The following is a 13,156-nucleotide window of genomic DNA, read 5'->3' as shown; positions in this document are numbered from 1 at the left end:
TGTAAGCAGATTTCTTCTGAAATACAGATCAATGCCACAAACAACTACAGGCCTCACCTCAGCTGAACTGTTGCTTGGTAGAAAATTAAAGACTCGTTTGGATTTAATTCATGATCAGGTGCACAAAACTGTTGAAAAGAATGTGGACTGTCAGAAAACTTACCATGACAAACATTCTCAGTTTAGAGACTTTACCATTAATGACAATGTTTTTGTTAAAAACCAAGGCAATACCAATCCATCTGACCCAAAATTTTTGCCTGCCAAAATTGTTGCAAAAACAGGTCCCATGTCTTACAGAGTTCAAATGTATGAAACTGATCAAGTTAAACGCTTTCATGCAGATCACATTATCCCAACTCATGTTGATCTCGATGCTGGGGCATGTCTTTCTAAAGAGGGGGAAGGGGAAATAGACACTAAACAAATGGGTATGAGTAATGCAATGAATAGCAAACCAGTTGACTTGGCAGATCAGACAACACAACCCACGACTTCTACTTCTACCCCAGATGAGTCAGCAGATGATGAAAACAGTCTGACGCCGACCACATCTGAAAGTAATGTTCGAACCACACCAGTGTTGAGAAGATCACACAGGACAATTAAACCACCGGAAAAGTTAACTTTGTAATTTTACCATGACCATTTCTTGCTCAAGGGATTTGAGTCACTTATCTTTATAATTTGTTATGTGACCTTGTTTCGTCACTTGTTCTTTATCTCTCATCAAACAACTTCTAAATTTATGATAGTCGGTAAGAAACTCACCCATCAAACAACTATTAATAATTTTGCAGAGAAAATCAGCAACACCTTACTTTATGAGATATATATTCACCTTAACTTTTATTTCTGTATTAGCATTATTTAAGGTTGGGGGAATGTAATGTATTAAGAAATTAATAATAAATGAATGAATGTACGAATGACGAGTCACTTTTGTAACTCTTGTGACTGTATGAAACCTTTGGTGAAAAGAGCAACGTCTTCCGTTGTAAATAGAAAACGAATAAGCTGTGTTTCGTGTTCCATTGATTTAGATCTCCTTTTATCATCACCATCTTACCAAAAATACAACAGATACAAGTGCTGTTAAACTCAGTAACAAACAAACCCCTTCTTCATGCCATCTGCTCATCTATGCAGCGATCAGACGCAATCAGTCTCCAATTGAAAAATGACATGGTGTGTACATATACCTGGTGTGTAAACTCATCCTCTATCTTGATTTTATTATTATTATCCTTGATATTATAATTATGTGAATAAATCCTTCAACGATGTTTTTTTCCGTTATCCAAAAATAAACAAGGGTTTGTTCACTTCCTGTTTCACCCTTACAGGCAAACTCAACACTGTCTTGATTTAATAATAATTTTCAATCTTCCTTCATCCTCATAACTCATTACCACAACTTACAGGTTATGGGCCCAGTCATGCACTGATGTATTAGGTAAATAAATTACCGTGAGTAAACAAACTCTACGAAGTCTGAGGTTAAGTAAACAATCCTTAAAATGTCAACCTACAGAATACCCACCTTCAACGGGGAAGAAAGAAATTACGAGTTATGGGAAACAAAATTCCTTGGGCTAATGCGGCTCAAGAAGATACATGTCTTCAATGACAAAGAAATACAAGTAGATGAAGAAGAAAATGCAATCGCCTACGCCGAACTGATCCAGTGTCTAGACGACCTCTCTGTCTTTAGTGATGCGTGATGCCAAAAACAAAGGTAAAGAAGCTCTCGCTATTCTTAGAACACATTACCAACCAAAAGGCAAAGCCCGTATTATCACCCTGTATAATATGCTGACATCGCTTGAAAAATCGAACACAGAATCTGTCACAGATTACATTCTACGTGCAGAGACTGCTGCTGCTTCTTTGAAAACTGCAGGCGAGCAGATTAGTGACAGTTTGCTGGTAGCCATGGTATTAAAAGGCCTACCAAACTCATTTAAATCCTTCATAACTGTCGTAACTCAGAGAGAAACCCCACAGACATTCGGCGAATTCAAAGAAAGTCTGCGAAATGAAGAACAAAATATCAAAACAGAAAACTCTACAGTAATGGCAACGACCACACAGGGTTACAGACCCAAAACAAGTACTAGTACCTTCCAGCAAAAATGGTGCAGAAACTGTAAAATGAAAAACCACAACACCGAGGAATGCCGAAAGAAACAAAACCGGTGGTGTGAAGTCTGCAAGAGTACTACCCACGATACTAGATTCTGCAGAAAGCAAAAACATTTCGCAAAATCCGTGGATGACTTGGTCAGCCCCATTCATTCACCTTCCATATCTGGACACACAAGTTCAACGAAAATGAACCAATCAACCAACACGACCACTCTGTCAAAAGAATTCTTGTAGATAGCGGTGCATCAACACATATCATCACAGACAAAAGTCTGTTCACCCACCTCGAGTCTGACTTTCAAGCTACAAATCATGCCATTGAACTGGCCAACGGTCAAAAGTCGTTCGGTATTGTCAAAGGCCGAGGGGATGCAAAAATCAACGTTTTCAACTCGTTCGGAGAACCACAGCAAATCGTTCTCAAAAACGCATTGTTTGTACCTGAATTCGACCAAAACATCTTATCCGTGGCTGCTGCAACGAGTGATGGAGCTTCGGTTATTTTCAAAGAAAATTCTGCTTCAATGGAATTTAATGGAAGTGTGATCGATGTGTCAAAATGCAAAAATTTATATTTCATAAATACAGTGAAAAAATCCACTATGAAAGAAAAATCTCTTCAATCCTGGCACGAAATTCTAGGGCACTGCAACTGTGAGGACATTCGAAAACTAGGTTCTCTTGGACACATTAAAATTACAAATCCAAATGACAATTTTGAATGTTCAACCTGTGTGCTCGGGAAAATGACAAACGCGAGATGTCGAGTACCTGACTCAAGAGCAACAAAGCCGCTGGAGAAGATTCACCTTGATTTGGCAGGGCCGATAGATCCTGCTGCAAAAGATGGCTTTCGATACGCTCTCGTTTGTGTGGATGACTACTCTGGTGTGTGTGCTACATATCTGCTAAAGAACAAAAGTGACACAGTGAAAGGTTTTCAGAAATTTCTAGCAGATTCCTCTCCTTTCGGACAGGTAAAATGTGTACGGTCAGACAACGGTGGTGAATTTACCTCTACTGAATTTAAGAACGTTTTGATTTCAAACAAAATTAAACATGAAAAGTCTGCACCATATTCACCCCACCAGAATGGCACCAGTGAAAGACAATGGAGAACGCTATTCGAGATGGCCAGATGTCTACTGTTAGAAGCAAATTTACCCAAATATTTATGGTCCTATGCACTTATGGCTTCTGTTTACATTAGAAATAGATGTATAAATAACAGATTGACACAAACTCCCTTTGAGGCTCTAACAGGCAAGAAACCTGATTATGATAAAATGCACAAATTTGGACAAACGTGCTATGCACTAACTCAAAACCCAAAAAAGTTGGATGCAAGAGCCTCAAGAGGAATTTTTGTCGGTTATGATAAAGAAAGCCCGGCTTATCTCATATATTTTCCAGAAACTGAAAATGTACAAAGAGCAAGATGTGTTAAATTTGAAAACACAATTTCCAACAAAAACAATGATGAAATTTCTAATGATAATGATCAAGAATCAATTTTTGTTGAAGAACAAAAGAAACAAATTCCTTACTCAATTCCAACTCCACCAAATGAACATTTCTTAGAAGATGTCAATTTCCAGTCAAAACCAAATCATTCAGATAAGAATGCTAATGCAGAAACTCCCAATTCCAATGATGAAAATGATAACATTAGTCCTAATGTCAATCAAAATACCACTAAAAACAAAACAAATAGAACTAGAAAGAAACCTAGTTATCTAAATGACTATTATTTGAATGACAATGATGATGCAATTGATGAAAGTATGAATTTGATCAATAATTTGCATGAAAATTGTGATGACTGTATTACCCATTATTTTTACAATGCAATCCATAATATTCCCAAATCATACAATGATGCCATGTCTAGCCCTGTTGCAGAGAAATGGCAGGAGGCTATGGAAGAGGAAATGAGGACTCTGGTTGAAAATGATACATTTGAGCTAACATCCTTACCACCTGGCAGGGATGTAGTGGGGGGGAGATGGGTTTATACAATTAAAGAAAATCCATGTAAAGAAGACCAATACAAAGCAAGATTTGTGGCAAAAGGTTACTCCCAAATACCGAATATAGATTACAGGGAAACATTTTCACCCACAGCCCGCATGACCTCAATAAGAACTTTGATGCAAATTTCTGTAAATCACAAAATGACCATTCACCAAATGGATGTCAAGGCAGCTTTCTTGAATGCGCCAATTGATAGAGAAATATTTGTTGATTAGCCTCATGGTTTCAATATAAAGGGTAAAACCAATGAGAAACTTGTTTTGAGATTAAAGAAGTCATTGTATGTGTTAAAGCAAAGCGGTAGACTTTGGAACCAAACCTTGCATGAACATTTGACAGAACAAGGATTTTCCCAATCTCTTTCAGACCCCTGTGTCTATGTAAAGAAACCAGATGGGCAGTGTGAAACAAATGACATAATTGTTTTGATAGCATGGGTTGATGATTTACTTATTGCTTCTCATAATCAAAATGCTTTACGAAAGGTCAAAGAAAATTTGAAAGCAAAATTTCAAATGAAAGATCTAGGAGTATTGAAATACTTTCTGGGTATTGAGTTTAACCAAACTAAAAATGAGGTTTCAATGTGCCAAAGCAAATACACTCAGAAACTGCTTGCAAAATTTAACATGTCAGAGTGCAAACCTAGGTATACACCATGTGAAGTGAACACAAATAAATGTAACAATGAAAATGAAAAATGTTCAGAAGAAGAAGCATCAAGGTACAGAGAGATAGTTGGAGGCTTGATCTATATAATGACTTGTACCAGACCTGACCTTGCTTATGTAGTTACTAAATTGTCACAATTTATGTCCAATCCTCTCTCATTTCATCTGATCATGGCAAAACATGTACTGAGATATCTAAAAGGTACAGCAAACAAAATGCTAACATTCAGAAAATCCACTGATAATGAATTTACACTGACAGGTCATTGTAATGCTGATTGGGCAAATTCTGAGGACAGAAAGAGTATTACTGGGTATGGATTTAAGATATCCAATGAAGGTCCTTTGATTTCCTGGAAATCAAAGAAACAATCAACAGTTGCCCTCTCAACCTGCGAGGCAGAGTATATGTTGCTCGCTGCCGCCACACAAGAAGGCAAATTTCTATGTGCATTACTCTCAGATATGACAGGAAATAAAATTGATAACTTTTCCTTACTTTGTGATAATCAAGGTGCGATAGCTCTATCTAAGAACCCGGTTCAACACCAACGTTCCAAGCATATTGACATTAAATATCATTTTGTCAGGGATGAAATTGCTAATGGAAAATTGAATCTGTTTTATGTCCCAACTGAAGACAACTTAGCAGATGTTTTCACAAAACCAGTGAGCAAAATCAGGAACAACAAGTTCATTTCAATTTTAATGGGAGAAGAAAAATCATGTACTACCAGATGTTTGTTAAAAACAACTCAAATTTTTTTTTATTTTTTTTTTTTACATGAATATAATCATATATTTTATTTGCATTGAATATAAACTGCACTTTTTCTCTTTTCAAGAATATCATTCTAATGCATATTGAGATTACATGTGAAAGTCCCACATCTTCTTTTCATTTTATTTTGATTCAATCTATTACCTACTCAATTTTGTGTTTGATAGAGCACAACTCAATAACCAAGGGAGATAAGACTTATAAAATTTCTACCTAAAGGGAATTTACACAGTTGCTTTCCATTAATCACTTTTCTTCTAAGATTTTGAATACTGAACAAGTTAATGCTACCAATCTAATAGCATCTCATCTAAATCTAAATAAATCATTATCAAAATGGTGCTGATGCTATTTCAACATCTTTCATGACTTAATTCATATCCTACCATTACTTCACGTTTTATATTGTAACTTGTAACATGATGGTTCTATACGATGTAAACCCTTTTTTTTAAAGTCATGAGGGATGAGTTTATGGGGGGATGTTGAGTGTAAACTCATCTTCTATCTTGATTTTATTATTATTATCCTTGATATTATAATTATGTGAATAAATCCTTCAACGATGTTTTTTTCCGTTATCCAAAAATAAACAAGGGTTTATTCACTTCCTGTTTCACCCTTACAGGCAAACTCAACACTGTCTTGATTTAATAATAATTTTCAATCTTCCTTCATCCTCATAACTCATTACCACAACTTACCTCCCCTACCCAAACATGCCATTGGCTTGATAACTACAATAGATAGGATGCTAGTTTATCATTGATCATTTAGTACTTTCTGCTTGATCTAACAGACTCAGCTACCCAATGACTGCTGGAATCACAGCGAGCTCTGGAACAAGATCTCGACTTCATCTGGGATCGACTTGGTCCTTTTGCATAATTGCTCCACAATGCCATGTTGATTAAGACCTATATGTTGATTTGCAAACATGGGAGTATTCCATTCTTGTTCATCTCAATAGAGATATTTTGCTAAAGGTCTGAAATCATTCCAATTAAATCGCACACATTCTGCTTAACGGGTAGAATTCCAATTAAGCAGCATTCCAATTTCTGACTTTGACATGGAAAGAAGGTAATTTCAAATTAAAGAGTAAAACCAAACTCACACTGCACACACAGTTCCTGCTGTAATTACATCTGATCCCAAGATGATGCTGGGTGGGATTATCTTTACATCAAATTTTGGAGGCTCTGAAAAATTTCGAAGTTAATAGGTCACTCTTGTTGAAGGTAAAATCCAAGAGCAAGTTTGCCTTTCAAAATGAAATAATGTTTATTAACAGATAGGGTGTTTAGGAAGTAGTGATAAAATCATACTGATATACACCAAAGGATTGCAGGTTCTAATATCAATGAGGATATTTATACTATTTTTAGTGTGCATAAATGGTCTTCCACAAGGTATAAGGTCAAAAGTGCGCCCCTTTGCTGACAACACAGCATTATACAATCAGATAAGAACAACAGACGACTGCAAAACACTAAATGACGATCTAGCGAAATTACAAGAATGGGAAACAATAAATCGAATGGAATTCAACGTATCAAAGTGCAATGTTCTAACCATTACAAATAAGAAAGCATCGATTACATTTGAATACCAACTTCATGGTCAAAACCTGGAACTGTAAAGACAGCAAAATACCTTGGCATTGAGTTTGCTAAAAACCTCAAATGGAATGACCAAATATGTCACCTGGCTTCAAGGGCAAATCAAACAAGCGCTTTCATCACGCTCAATTTAAAAAGATGCCCAATCTCAACTCAAACCCTTGCTTTTAAAACTATTGTTAGATCAATTTTGGAGTATGGCAGCTCAATTTGGGACCCATAAACAAAGAGAAAATCAACACTTTAGAAAACATCCAAAGAAAAACAGCAAGACGCATCACAAACATATTCGATCCTTTCTCAAGTGCATCTGAAATAACACAATGGATTGGTCTTAAACCTCTGGAAAAGAGAAGAAAGATAGATAAACTTAAATTGTTCCACAAGATCTACTGCAAAAATTCGTGCCTTAAACTTCCAACAACATCAAAGATATCGGCACAAGAACTACGAGGGGACACGCAGCAAGAGTAACCAGTAGCATCAAAAGTCTTCCACCTGTATTCGTTTTTCCCTTCCACTGCCCGACTATGGAATAGCCTCCCAGCTGAAGTGGCTGAAAACGGTTGCCAACATGCCTTCACACAATTGCTGGAGTTCACAACGTGACTTTTTAATCTATGTATTTTTTATAAGTATTATGTGCAGTTTTAACAAGTTTACAATGTAAAACCCTACAAACTGTGGAGTGATCCTCAACAATATTGGAGGTGTCTACAAGACGAAGAAGAAGAAGAAGAAGGAAAGTGACATTTTTCTTAAAACCACAAGATTTTCAAGGTTCTCTAGCAATGCAGATAAAAGCATGACACTTGACAGGTCTGCTAGTCATTTACGGCTTTAACGCTAAAATAATATTGAGCTATGCAAACTAATTTGATTAAATTATTGTGACAGATTCACTATTTTACAAAATTTATTACAAGCTAACAACAGCAATTAAAAGATATCAAAAAAAGAAAAATCTGTAATGATGACCAATGATAATGGTAGGCATAAGGATGACTTGTAGGAACTACTTTTCTTGATCATATCGCTAGAATGAACTCAGCAGGAATCCAAGATTGTAGCGTGAGTCTCACATAACAATCTCAAACAACTTTTGATTGGTTTGTGGTCAACGAATACAAAAGCAGTCCTTTTTTACCATGTGAACTCTGCAGTCTGCCTATCTCCAAACAGGATATACTAATGTTTCATTATTTGGTCTTTAAAGTCACTTTCTGCAAAGTTTCAACCCCAAAATAATAACAAAATAAACTAATGGGTCACAAATAATGTTTTGTTTCCTAGTTCATCTGTAATTCTGTCCAAGAAGGTTGGAAAATTATATTTTCTTTAGAAATATCCAGAGGTAAAGAGTTTACAAAGTTGTAGGAAATGGAGAGGAAAAGATTTTACAAAATTGTAGTAACTAGAGAGGAAAAAAATTACAAAATTGCAGTAACAGGAGAAAAAAAAAGTACAAAGTTGTAGTAACTGGAGAGGAAAAGAGTTTACAAAATTGTAGTAACTGGAGAGGAAAAGAGTTTACAAAATTGTAGTAACTGGAGAAGAAAAGAGTTTACAAAATTGTGGTAAGAGGAGCGGAAAAGAGTTTACACAATTGTAGTAAGAGGAGAGGAAAAGAATTACAAAATAGCAGTAACAGTGTTTGAACATTTATTTCTTAAAATGGAGTGTCATGCATTTTGAGACTTACCATAATCTTTGACAGCAAATGCAATCAGACCATCCTCTTCTGTTGTGGTGTCATTTACTTCATGAAGGTAAACAGCAATTTGCCAACTTCCCGGCATTGCTCGATCTGGCAGCTCAAATTCTAGACTTGCAATGCCTAGAAGGAAGAAGTATAAAATCCAATTAAATTTCAATTTATTCCAGACCTTGCACTTTGAGCGATTTCTACAAGAGAATACCATTAATGCCAAAGTCTTACAACAGCTAGAGGAAAATAGACACTTTATCAATGTTATGACTTTTCAAAATGACCACTTTGCCAATGGACATATCACAATAAATTCTATTAAAACGTACTCTATTCCCGTTTGTTAAAAAAAAAAAAATTAAATTGAGATTTATATAGCGCAATATCCACTAAATGTGCTCAAAGTGCTTTACAAGGGGTCCCTGGTCAACAGCAACATTTAACATGTAGGACGGGACATGCCGTCTGTTAGGCGAAACTACAATTTTTCGGACAAAGGCAACGCTGTTAACGGCCAGGTACTCATTTTACACCTGAGTATGGTGAGAGAAAGTGAGTAAAGAGCCTTTTCCAAGGACTCAACTATGCGCTGAGCACGAGGCTCAAACCCAGGACCTTCTGATCAGAAAGCGAGTGTCATACTACAAGACCACCTAGCCGCATATGTTGGATCCTTTTGCAAACAGAATTATCAAAATAATATCTCAGAGCATTTGAAATGATCATAAAATCAAAAAGCAATAAAAATAATCATATGAAACTTAACTGTCAAGATATTACTGAAAGTGTACTAGAGTGGCCATATTATGATTTATAAAGTCGTCAAGAGTATTGCAATTATAACTGAACTTTAAGTCCCATTGAAATGAATGTCAAAATCTTTGACAACATGCAAATTTAAAGATTTTTTGGGAGTCACAGGAAAAAAATATTAATGGGTTTATGCAGTTTTTTGTCTTAGCTCAAATTTTAGTAGATTTTGTCACTCCTCCCATTCATCTTTAAATTGATTCTCTTTTTCCATTAGAAAATACAATTTGTATTTGACAATATGTGATATTTTGAATATGGTAACATGTGGGTAGATTAGCAACATGTGAGAAGGTCATAACAATCACTGACTAGAGCAGACAATTTACTGTATCATTCCTACAAACCACAAGATATACTTAGACTTGATCTGCTTTTCTATCTACTATATATGTCCTACCTTTTGTGTCAACATGAATGTACTGTTTAACTTTTGAGCCGGTTGGACTTCTTATGTAAACAGCACCAATCTGTTAAAAGCAGAAACATAAGGCATTCATTTCATTGTTTGCGGTGTTGGTTGGTATGGAGTTGGTTGTCAATTTAAAGCCTGATAAAACATGCCATACGGTGAAAAAATCAGAATCATGAAGTTTGAGCAAATGTACAGAACAATTCTTCTTAAATGAAATGCAGTTTAATTTTTTTAATATACTGAATATGGACAAAGGTACAAGTATTTCAAATCATCAAATACTCATGTCAAACAAGTTCTTTTTTTTTTTTTTCATATTTCTAAAATTCAGCGCGACATCCAGCATCTTTCATCAGACTTTAAAACATATATCTTATAGACATTTCCGGATCAGATAATGGCGATTATAGTGATGATAACAACAATGACAAAGATGACAACAACAACAATGACAATGCTAATGACAAGAATGATGCTGATGATAATAATAATAATAATAATAATAATAATGATGATGATGATGATAGTGTTGAAGGGAAGGAAGAGGGGCTGATTACCAAAACACTCTGCACTTAGAGCAATTAACAAAACTCTGCAGACATGACATTTAGTCACAAGGAGGCACACTCATGGTTTACTGTAATATCTATCAGGTAATCAATATAACAACCAAGACATTAACAAAAATGCTGAAGATAAATATGAAATCAAAAATTCTCTGCTTAACCATATCTTGATCAATATTGAGTTCACAGTACTATGAAAATTACTGTGTAATGTAAATGTTGCTGCTTGAAGAAATAAATAATGTGAAATTGTATGTAAGCTTCAATTTAATTACAAAAACAGATCAAATGAACATTTCAGGTTTCCCCTTTATCAACAAAACAGGATGAATGAAACACTACAGACGAATGAGATAATGTGTCAGTGGCGTTGTTAAGATGAATATTCATCTTAACAACGCCACTACCAGAATTAAAGTAAACTGAAGCTTACATTCGATTTCACATTATTACTTATGAAAATTACATGCACCCCATTCAAGGCAAGCCAATGCAATGTCTGTTTTTTACTTCAGAGCCATTAGACTCATGGAGCCCGAGTTTATTCCAGTTTCTATAACACAAAACAACACTAACAAATGCTTGCTACCCTTTGATAGGATCTTACAGACCCTGATACCCAATAACTGCCGGGTGGACTGAGGGTTAGAAAAAATAAAATCTCAACTTTATAGGGGTTCGATATTGGATCCCTTTTGGGTGAAATCAGTGCTCTACCAACTGAGCACTCGGAACACCCATTGCAATTTTACTATTTTCTTTAATTTTGAGGTCATGAGTTCAGTTCATGATGAGAAATTTTAATTAGAATCTTACCTTCCCTATCCATGGTTTTTGGTTACTTTGTATGGTCAGTATCCTGAATTTTACTGGGGAAAGAAACAAAAGTCATAATATAAATTATTATCATACAATGAAGCATTGTGAATGACATTGGGTATATTGTAATATCATATATATGGTCAATGATGAACAGCACCTCCCAGAAGCTGCATAGACCTTTACTAAAACATACTTCCAAAGGATACTTCGCACAACATTGTTCGACAAGGTGTCAAACTCTGACCTCTGGAAAAGAGTAAACCAGCTTCCAAATAAGAGCCCAAATCAAAAGGAGAAAGTGGAAATTGATTGAACATACATTGCGCAAAGAGCCTTGCAATATCACCAGGGAGGTACTTGAATGGACTCAGCAGGGCAAGATACATTTTCTTTTAAATCTTACATTACAATATTCATCAAAAGTTCCAAAAACTGCAATGTTTCCAATTGATTGCTTTCAAAGGAAAATAAATTATTGGGGAAAACTCTAAAGGCAAAACTAAAAAAAAATGAAATCAAAAAAAACTTTTGCAACAACAAAAACCTAATAAAATTGCACAACGTCAAAAGAACTTACCCGTTTGGTCAGGTTTATACAGAGGTCTATCTGTCTGAATAAGGACAATGTCCTTATGTGGAAGCACCACAAGAGGAGCAGGCTCGTGCAGCAAACGTTGGCCTTCATGAAGCAGCAACTCATAGTCACCTTTATCAGGGGCCTCAAAATTTTTGCATGTCAACTTCCCTTCAGGTATAGAAATAGAAGAAAGGCCACAAAGGCATTTGAGCGGTTTTTCTAATAATGAGAAATTATAACTACTTCAAATGACTGTTTTATTGTTCGTTACATACAACAACTCGGCATTCTTGGAAAGTCAATCAAGCTTGACCTTAACCAGCAGTGTGAGACGACATGTAAATTAAGGGTGTTTAATTCATTCTATAAGTGTGTCAAATGTATCTAATCTGACTCACATCCAAATGGTGGTCAACAAGGACAAATGACTATCTCAAACATATCGACTTATTTTAAGTTTTTCAGATGTAGTAAAAATTCTCAGTATAACGCCTATTGCAAGCTTAAGAACAACATTGGCTCACTATATATTCATTTTTGACCTTAAATTATTTTTTAACAAGTATGAAGGAAGAGAGATAACATGGTTGAATTGAAAAATGACAACGTTGATACACATTTGAAAGCAAATTTAATTAAAAGTATGTTGAGAATAGGAATCAACAAGATGTTAATTTGTAGATTTAATACAACACATATTGATATACATCTATTATTTCATTGACTTAGGCCAGTTATTTGATGATTTTACATGTCTGACATGACACAAAGTATGTGGGTGTCGGAGAATGTATTTATGTTGACAGGAGCGAAGTTGATTTGCAAACTTTTAATTACATCCATGGCCAACCAAAATCGGAATGATTTTGTAGTTTCCCAGCACACCTGAAGAGGGAATTTTTCTAAAAAATTATTATCGAGGGGGGAGACCCCAGGACTCCCCTTTTTTTAATCGGGGGTAATCCTCCGACCTCGAGCTAACCCTAATAGAAAAAAAAACCC

The 13,156-nt window shown here is 35.5% G+C and overlaps 1 protein-coding gene across 1 annotated transcript in view; it reads right to left on the bottom strand.

The window, feature by feature from the left end:
* Nucleotides 1–13,156, bottom strand: part of LOC144970393 (murinoglobulin-1-like) — a 90,804-nt gene that overhangs the window by 72,525 nt on the left and 5,123 nt on the right. The window contains exons 3-7 of the mRNA XM_078909975.1: nucleotides 12,155–12,322; nucleotides 11,572–11,624; nucleotides 10,175–10,244; nucleotides 8,959–9,093; nucleotides 6,752–6,836 (exon numbers count right to left, since the gene is read on the bottom strand). Of these exons, the coding sequence (XP_078766101.1) occupies nucleotides 6,752–6,836; nucleotides 8,959–9,093; nucleotides 10,175–10,244; nucleotides 11,572–11,624; nucleotides 12,155–12,322 (511 nt within the window). The remainder of the gene's footprint in view (nucleotides 1–6,751; nucleotides 6,837–8,958; nucleotides 9,094–10,174; nucleotides 10,245–11,571; nucleotides 11,625–12,154; nucleotides 12,323–13,156) is intronic.

Source organism: Berghia stephanieae, chromosome 4 (genome assembly GCF_034508935.2).
Source record: "Berghia stephanieae isolate SIO BIC M18660-M18661 chromosome 4, UCSD_Bste_1.3, whole genome shotgun sequence".
NCBI classification, from domain to species: Eukaryota; Metazoa; Mollusca; class Gastropoda; order Nudibranchia; family Aeolidiidae; genus Berghia; species Berghia stephanieae.
This window is presented reverse-complemented; position numbering and strand designations above follow the sequence as displayed.